General features: G+C 60.6%; 1 protein-coding gene across 9 annotated transcripts in view; it reads right to left on the bottom strand.

Annotated features, from left to right (window-relative positions):
- Nucleotides 1–3,209: 3,209 nt before the first annotated feature.
- The window catches only part of NF2 (NF2, moesin-ezrin-radixin like (MERLIN) tumor suppressor), a 47,612-nt gene continuing 41,772 nt past the window's right edge, over nucleotides 3,210–9,049 (bottom strand). For 7 of the 9 annotated variants that reach the window (XR_012663273.1, XM_075110838.1, XM_075110837.1 and 4 more), the window contains one exon: nucleotides 3,210–4,439. Coding sequence is in view for 3 of the 9 variants with exons in the window: in XM_075110835.1 (XP_074966936.1) it covers nucleotides 4,389–4,439 (51 nt within the window). In the remaining 6 variants the exon portion in view is untranslated. Of the gene's footprint in view, nucleotides 4,440–5,755; nucleotides 5,896–9,049 lie in introns of those variants that run through there. The other 2 variants (XR_012663271.1, XM_075110841.1) reach the window with 2 other exon arrangements.

Genomic DNA, 9,049 nt, shown 5'->3' with positions numbered 1-9,049 from the left:
CCTGCACTCCACCCTGCGGTCTTGCACCTCACCACAGTCCTGCACCCCATCACACAGTCCTGCACCCCACCCCGTGGTCCTGCACCCTGTCACACCTCGCCCAGCATCCCCCTGCTCAGCGCGAGCGGCCTCCAGTGGATTCATCCTCCGCTTGCAGGCAAACGGTGGTGGCTGGAGCAGCTACACAAGCTTTTTTTTCATAACAAGCGTATGTTATCCCCTCCCCAGTGCTCAGCCTCAGTGCCTGAGTGGGCACCTCTGGTACCAGCCAGAGGTTTCCGCGCCAGAGCTGTGGCTTCCCTGCCGGCAGTGGCAATCCTCCCACTTTGCCCATTAAGCCCCTAATTAAGCAGACAAGACACACATCGGGCTTTTAATTACAGCTTTGTGCGGCTGCCCCAGGGGAGGTGTTGGGGCAGGGGGAGATGCACTGAGCTGGCCAGGTCTCTGCCAGCAGCCATCCCCTTGTGAGGCTGCCTCTCCCCGCTCCTCTCCCTCCTCATTTAATTTTCTTCCCCCTTTTTCTTCCTGGAAGACAAAGGGCTGCAAGAGGAGATAGTAGAGGGCTGCAGGCAGCAGCACTGTGCCGGCCCTCAGCCCCCGCTGGCGGGGCTGGATGTGGGCAGCATGGGGCCGGCAGCCAGCGGCCAAGGAATGAATAAGGCCCCCACATCCCCAGGATGCTGCCCCCGAAGAGCAGGATCCCGGCTGGCTTTGCCCCGGGGGAGCAGCGTTTTACATTGGCATCCTGCCACCTGGGCCCAAATCATGTGGGAGCTGAGCACCCTTGGGTGCCCTGAGCCCCCCAGGGTGCCTGAGAGCAGGGATGGGGTGTCTTATGGGCTGCCCCCCTAATCCCCACTGTGTGCTGGGTCCCCATGCCAGTGGGCAGAGGGTGACCCCGCAGAGCGACCCCCAGCCCTGAGGTGCCCTGGCTGCCCCCGGCTCCAGCCTGCACCCGTGGTGGCCTGTGGCCAGGCACCCGCTGTGCCGTGCCGTGCCGTGCCGTGCCATGCCGTGCCGTGCCGTGCCATGCCAGCCTGCATCCATTAAGCAGTGAGTCAGAGCTGGGTCAGTGCTGACTAATGCCCATGCACCGGCTCCGAGCACCTGTCCTGTGTGCCAGGGCACCCACTGCCCTTCCCTGCTTCACCTCCCCCTCCAAATATGCCTCCCTGGGCACGCAAATGCCCTTCCCTTGTGCACACACACTTAATGCAAAAGCATCTCTTGTTCAAATGCACATCCTAAGTGCAAACGCCCTTCCCTCACACGCAGGCGCGCTGTCCTGCGAGCCCACACATGCAGGAGCACCCCAGGCCCCTACAGCCAGACCCAGCCCTGCCCAGGGGTGAGCCAGTGTCCCCCTCTCCCCTGCTGGCCCCCACCCCCGAGGTACCCAGCATTGGGGCAGCACCCCGGGGTGCAGGGGGAGCAGCTGGGAGTTGGAGCAGTTGTGGGCAGCCATGGGGTTATGGGTGGGGGGGAGGCTGCAGGGCCTCTGGCCCCATGGGGGGAGGCTGGCATACTGACTGGCAGCCCCCGGAGCCAGAGGGCCTCGCCGGCGCCATCCCTGACTCAGTTTCCCCATCCGCCCCTGCTCTGGCCTTGGCTCCCCACTACATGTCAGGGTTTGGGGACAGGGATGCTCATGAAAGCAAGAAATCATCCCCGAGCCAGCGCCAAAGCCACCCCCACTGTGAAAGTGCACGGAGAAATGCTGCCGAAAAGCTCATTTGCTGCCCTGGGTTAGCAAAAAAACCCCATTCCTTCCCAAGGAATCCTCGGCAGGAGGAAGGTGCTGGGAGAGATACATGGAAAATGCCACTCGATGGGGTTTTTTTCCATGGGCAAAGTCATCGCAAGCCAACCCACAGCTGCTCTGTCACCGCCTCGGCTCTGATGAATCTGATTTTGCTAAAAAGGAAAAAAAAAATCAGAATGAAATTTCCTGTGAAAGCAGAGGAATGGCCCAGCCTGCAGCACGGGAGGGCAGGCAGGGAGCTGGCACAGGGCTGCCCGCTGCAGCACGGGGGCTGCACACCTGCAGCGCTGCCAGCATGTGAGGCTGTAAGCAGGCAAAGCTGGGAGCACGGGAGGCTGCAGGCGTGCAAGGCTGCAAGCGTGCAGTGCCGCGAGCGCGCAGTGCCGCAGGTGTGTGGTGCTGGCAGCATGCAGGGCTCCAGGTGTGCATGGGCGTGCAAGGCCCCTGCGAGCGAGTGGGGCACCCGCTGCCTCGGAGGACAGGAGACCCCCCCCATGTTGGACCTGGCACTGGCTGCACCCGGCGCATCCCCCTGTGCTGCTGCCTCTGGCTCTGGTGCCGCAGCCTGGGCTGGGAAAAGCCCTTTTGGCTTCACTTTGGGGCTGAATCCTCCGGCCAGAGGCTCTGCCTGTCCCCTGCAGGCAGTGCAGGCAGCACAGCTAGTGCAGGCAGCGCACCAGTGGCATTATTGACACCAGTGGCTGCAGGCAGTGCTCCCCCCACACGTGCGGGAAATCAGGTCACCCGCTGCTTCCCTTGCCTGCTGCCTCCAGTAGCCCCCAAATCTCCCATTTCCCCACCCCTTTGCCAAACCCTGCCCCATCCCACCTCCATCAGCCCTGCTTAAAACAACAAAATAGGGGAAAAAAAAAAACAACCCACATCCCCCCAGCCCACCCGCTTCTCGGAGGGGTCGAGCCCTCGCCAGGAGCTCCATTTAATCTCCTGGGGTTTTGCTGCCGGTGACCAGATAAACAAGCGTATCCATTGCTGAGTGCATCAAGTCACGGCGGGGCCGGGAGCAGCCCCCCAGCATCAGGTCTTGCCAAGCCTCGGGGTGTTCAGCACAGACGGTGCTTTGGGGAAGCCCCACCAGCAGCCCTGGCTTGGGGGTCACCAAAGAGGTTTTATCCGTAATTAATTAAAAAAAATTGAGGTCAGAGCAGCATATAGTTTATTCCAGGCAGGCCGAGACCAGGCAGTCCGAGACCAGGCAGTGTCAGGTAGAGCCCCAGGGACAGCAAAGATGGGGCTCAGCCCCCACAGGGCACCCCAAACACCGGGAGGGAAAAGGGGACCCTGCTGCAAGCAGGGATGGAGGAGCCCTGAGGGACTGGGGGCAGTGGGACCCCCGGAGCGATGGGCGGGGGAAGCCGTTAACTGTGGCAGTGAAGGGCTTCGTGTGGTTTTTTCCCAAAGAAAAAAAGACCAAACAAGTCCCAGCTCCTCCTCCTAGTGCTTTGAATTTTTATTAAAAGAGAGGAGAAAAACCGTTATTTTTTCCCCGGGAAAGAGGAGAGCGGCTGTGCCAGGCCACAGCCATCCCAGTCACAGCCACGTGCGGGCAGTCGATCCGAGGCAGTGTGGTTTTAAATAAAAACGGCTCAGGACACGATCTACAACACGCCAAGCCCCGGGTGACCCTCCAGCCGACACCAGTGTGGCTGTAGGTCAGGTGAGGTTGTGGGAGGGAGGAACCGGGGGTCCCAAGGGGACGCGGAGGACCCAGCACTCCCCTGCCGGGACACGGGCAACCCCTGGCTTGGCCCAGGGGGGGCTCGGAGGAGCTGGGGGGCCCCATGCCGCGTTAGGGTGTGCTGGGCTTGGGCACCCCGTGAAAGCTGGTGCTGCGCTGCCCTCTGCCTGGCTCCGAGCCCCCAGAGACCTCCTGGCCTCAGCTGCCCAGATTTGTCACAGTTTGCAGGAAAAAAAAATGGTTTAATTTGGTTGGCACTGGCTGTTCTCCTGCTCCTTATCCCTTGTGGAGACAAGGAGGAGGAGCAGACCTTCCTCCCCACCTCCCACCTCTACCGCCTCTCCCCAGAGAAGCAGCAGCCCTAATCCCCATGGACCGAGGTCCTGCAGCTGCTGTAATCCTGCTCCCTGCCCGCCTGCCTCCCACCTCCGCCAGGCCCCGGGAGAGCCGGCGCGGCGGCCCCTGATTTACAGCACTCCACTAGAACATGCTCTGTGTTCCTAATGGAGCTCCAGGCACTGCCGGTGCGGGGCTCTGGGGCCGGCGTGCCGCTGCCGGCGGGAGAAGGCAGCCTGGAGGGGCGGCATCCCTGCCAGGGCAGACCCTCCGGCACACTCCTCCACTGGCTGCCAGGCTGGGGGGCACGGCCACAGCCCCAACGCTGGCACCGGGGGAAAGCCTGGAGTGCCGAGCCAAAAAACTGTGCTAGAAAAGTAAGAAAAAGGCTGGGAAAAAAAGGAAAAAAGAGCGACAGGGAGGAGGATGAATGGACACTAAGCTAGAGACCATCACACAGTCCGTGGGCAGCTGGGCCCCGAGTCCGTCAGTGTGCAGAGGCTGGCAGCACCCGGCGGGGACCGGGGGGCGATGCTGGTTCTGGGGGAGCCGGCCGGCAGGCAGCGGCGGTGCAGAGCAGCTGGTCGCTTCCTAGAGCTCCTCGAAGAAGGCCACGCGGGACTTGGTGCTCTGTAGGGTAAGCTGCAAGAGAGCAGAGGGGGCGGCTGAAGGGGGACGGAGCTGACCCCCTCCATCCCACAAGGCACCCAGCCCCAGCTTCACCCCCCCGGGAGGGCACCGGGCTGAGCAGGAGGGAGCCCCTGCCTGCATCCCCTCCTGTCTCAGCCCCTGTGCCTCCGAAAACAGCGGGGAAGGCAGAAGCAGGGATGCAGAAGCAGGGATGCCGTGCACACCCTCAGCAGCAACAAGCAGAGCCTGAAGGCAAAGTGCAGGGTGAGGGTGGTCGGCTGGGCCGGGGGAGTGCAGCTGCTCCCTGCTGCCGACACCACCTTCCCCCCACGCCAAGGCTGCCGAGGGGCCATGGGTTCAACCACTGTAAGGAGCGCGGCTGCAGCTTTCAGGCTGTGGGATACCCAGGGGCCCGGGCCAACGGTGCCGATCCTGGGCATGGGGCTGTGCCCCTGGGGTCCAGCGTGCTCCCTCCTTTCCTTGCCCTGACAGAGGGGGGACACACGGGGCTCTTGCAAAGCTGGAGGGGAAAAAACATCCATCAGCTGAGGACAGAGGGAGAACCACACTTGACTCTAAACCCACGGCTTCCCCAAGGCCTCCAGGCCAGCCGGGTAACCATCCTCCGTCCCGTGCTCACGTCCAATCTGCACCCACCACCCTTGATGGGATGAGCATGTCTGGCCAGTGGGATCCAAGGAGCCACAGCACAGCTCGTCACCACCACCGTCCCAGTGCCTTCCCCTGCCCTGGGACATCACCTCCGACCTGCTTCCTCCATCCCGCCAAGGATGGAGCTGGAGAGCCCTCGCTTGCAGGACCATGTCCTTGGAGCCAAGGCTCTGCAGGACTTGGAAACCTGGCCCAGAAAAGGTTCTTGCAGTGCCAGCGAGGCTATCCAAAAAATAATACCCCGCAGAGGAACCATGTTTTGTAACGGGCCAAATGAGAGACGAAAGAGCCATCCTCAATGGCGAGGAAGAAATCACAGTATTTACAGATAACCACCCAAAGGAGCACGGTGGGAGAAGTGCCACCTTCCAACCAGCTGCTGAATCACCACAAGAGTTTGCCAAAGCAGCCGGCTAATTGCGAAGGCTTGGCTTCAGCTGGATTAAGCAGCGGTGCCTTCCGCCAGGGACGGCAGTTTTGCTGAAGCAGGAATCCTAGGATCACGTTGCAGTGAGTTCAGCCCTGCGACAGAGCTGCCAAGTGCTTCCCCCTCCCCGCTTCCCCCCACAGCCCTTCCCTCGGTAATTCCTTCACAGCTCTAATGCCATTCTGAAAAAATCTGTATTGCAGAGGAAATTTCTGCAGGGGCTTAATACCCTTTGCTGGTAGCATCTCCTGGGCCAGGGCTGGCTGCTCTCCTCCTCCTCAGCATCCCCCTGCATCCCCTCCAGAGCTGGATGGAGGGTGGATGAGATGGGACATGGGCTCCAGGCAGCTCTTTGCCTCCCATTCAAGGCTGGAGAGGGAGAAAAAGAATGAGTGGGCAGCCCCAGCCTGCCGGCAGCCCCACCAACGGCCCCAGCGTAGGCATCGTTTTGGCCCTTCCAGCAGAAATCCCGCCTGTCATCCCAAGCAGAAACCTGGCTGGGTCACAGGCCAAAGAATTTGGCATATAAAACCTGAGCAGAGATGATGGTGTGTGCAGGAGGGTCCTTCCCTTTGAGCAGGACCTGGTGCAAGAAGGGAGGCTGCAGTCCCCAGCGGAGAGGGGCGGTGGGGAGGGGGCGTCATGGAGGGGTGGGTGAGCGGTCTCAGGTGTTTGCCGGAGTGCCAGGGCTCACACCAGAGCCCCTCTGCCCACCACAGCCCCAAATGAGGCAGCTTTGCTTTCCCATCTGACATGGGGAGACCTCCGAGAGGCCGGGCAGCCCCAGGAAAAGCCAGCTACCTACTTCCTAGTGCCCTGCTGCCAGAGTCATCTCTCCTGCAGGCCAGGTGGAGAACCACAGCATCCCGCCGCCTCCCCGGCCCGCGGCAGCTCGCAGTGCCGCTCCACTAAAGCGCAGCAAGAGGAGGTGCCGCCCTGGGCCCCCCAGCAAACCCAGCACTCCGATAGAGAAAAGAAAGGAGCCAGCTACAACCCCTGATAAGGCAGAGGGAAGATGTTTCCCCCAGGCTTATAGGGGAGATTCAACTGTTTTGAGTCTGCTTTCTGCCTTTAGCCACCCACAGCTCTCTGTTAATCCCCCAGGTGCTTTCAGGGTCCTGGGGTGCCTCAAAGCACCGCTCGGGCAGCAGCCTCCATGCCCAAAGCTGTGCCTGCCGGAGCAAACGCTGCTGCAGTGTCAGGGGAAGCACGTGGAGGCAGAGCTCTGAGGGCGTCCAGCACAGGCACAAGCAGAAAGACTAGATGCAGCCCTGCTCCTTCACCAGGGGCTTTCATCTGTGACATTCCAAGGCTCCCTGAGATGCTCAGTGTTGCTTTTTTTAACCTATCCAGGGAATCTGAGGCATGGGAAGAGCAGCTCAGCTGCCCGCATACAGGGAACGGAGCAAAGATGGGTCCAAACGAGATGGGGCCCTGCAGAGAGGTGTGAGCGCTGGCTCCCCAAAAAGGCTGTGCACTCAGCAGTGGCCAGGTTTTGCCATCTGAAAGGCAAAGACCACGGGGATTTCAATGGCAACAGAGGTCCCGCCGTGCAGAGGCACCCTGCATCGCCCATCACCCCCATGTTATGCTCTGGCTGTTTTGGAGAAAGCCAGGCTTGTGCAGTATCGGCGTCTGGGCAGGAGGATTTCTTCCCATTCAGGCTCCCCAAAGAGGAGCCCCTGGCAGTCTTTCTCCCCCATAACCTGGAGGGTGTTAGAAAAGCATCACGGGAGCGGGATACGGGCATAGCTGGCGTATTTCGCGTTGGCAGGAGCTGGGTTACAGCCAAGACCTTGGCAGTGGCTTGGGCAGAGGAAAGGGCCAGCAACTTCGGGCTGCTCTGCCTCCACCTGCCCTGGAGCAAAGGCCCCTCTAGCAGACGTCCCTGGGACCCCTGCACCAGGAAGCAGGGCTGAGCTGCTGCCGTCTCACATCCGATTACAGTCAGGCACATGAATAAACAGAGAGGAAATCAGGATTGCTCGTGGCTGCACGCTGGCTCTCCACCACCGATGCTCCGCTGTGCCTGGAGGGAAAACTCCTCCCCTCCCTTTTTTCTTTCTTTTCTTCTTGTTTTTCTTGCTGCTGAGCAATTCCCTGCAGGGCTGTCCTCGCTGCCCTCGCAGGCAGCGCTCAGGTGAGGGGCGGCGGGAGAGCTCTGCCACCGGCTGGCATTGCGCTCTCGACGGCCGGCGCGGCATGGCTGCAGCATGGCGAAACCCGAGGGAAGCGGGGCAGAGCCGAGCGAAGCGGGGCAGCGAGCCCCATGGCAGCCTGACTCAGCCACCCAGCGCTGCGGCGGGGTACACGGAGGTGCTGCTAAGCCGGTGGGCGCAGGGAGTCCTGCGGCCGAGCTCGCCTCCCATCTTTCGGCTGCAACAGCGCGAGCCCCAGACAGGCCTTTGTAGGGAAACCCCACGCCCTCATGCAGACAGCAACCCGTTTTGCTCTTTTCTCTTCTGCACTGGGCCATGAAAGTGAGGAGGAGAACAGCCGGGGAGGAGAGTGCAGCCCTGCTCCAGCCTCTCCACTGTCTGCTAGGAGAAAGCCCTAAGGTGGCATCCAGCACCTCCACGAGCTCTTCTGCACTCTCTGCCTCCCCTTTGCCCGGCCAGACAAGGAGAAACAAATATATATATCCATACCGTAACACTCTGCAGGCAAGCGAGCGTGATTAAGAGCGAGTTACATTCTCGTCAGCGCGGAGAGGGGGGAGAAAAAAATTGATTTACAAGCAGTATTATGATAATCTCCTTCCTGCAGGAGGGAGGGTGAGCTCCACAGTGCACTACCAGAGCCATCAAAGAAAATTTAGAGCGAGAGAGAAGGAGCGCAATTAAGCGGCCAGAGCTCAAATGAATCAAGATATGAGAAAGGGAAGAGTCCCACTCCCTTCGTTCCTACACTGGGGTTCCTCTGAGCTCTGCTTTTACCCAGGGCTGCCGGAATGATTTGATTTAAGAAAAACAAACAAAAGCAACCCAATAAGTCCCTCATAGGCAAACGCATTTTAGAGTGGCTAACCCAATAACTGCAGGCTCAGAACTTCTGCTGGCAGGGCAAACCGAATAGAAAGAAACTGCCCGGGCTCCCAGCGAGCCCACCAGAGCCGCTGCCCTCCCTGCACACCAGCGATGGGGCACGGGCAGGAAAAGGGGGCCACAAATCACACCGACCTTCCCCCATCCTCCTGGGTCCCAAGGAACAGGGAGAGATTTCATATTTCTCACTACTTTGCCTTTTTCTTGTTTATCCTGCAGCCCAGCCAGGCTGGAGGAGAGGGTAACCTGTGCTACCCTGAGCGGCATCGCCTCCCCCCACGCAATGCCAGGGAGGGCTTCCTGCTGCTGGGAGGGAGACCCACCACCCCTGCTAAATCAGCACCCGGCGCAGAATACTGTAAATCCTCTTTATTCCCCCCTGGCTCCCCCGAACGTCCATCTCCATCCCTGCCCACTCCCCAGTCCCCTCCAGCCCAGTGGACATTTCAATTCCCACATTTACTTTTGAACCAAAACCT

Source organism: Phalacrocorax aristotelis, chromosome 15 (assembly GCF_949628215.1).
Source record: "Phalacrocorax aristotelis chromosome 15, bGulAri2.1, whole genome shotgun sequence".
In the NCBI taxonomy this organism is placed as follows: domain Eukaryota; kingdom Metazoa; phylum Chordata; class Aves; order Suliformes; family Phalacrocoracidae; genus Phalacrocorax; species Phalacrocorax aristotelis.
Note: the sequence above shows the minus strand (reverse complement) of the source record. Positions and strands in the feature narration are given on the sequence as shown.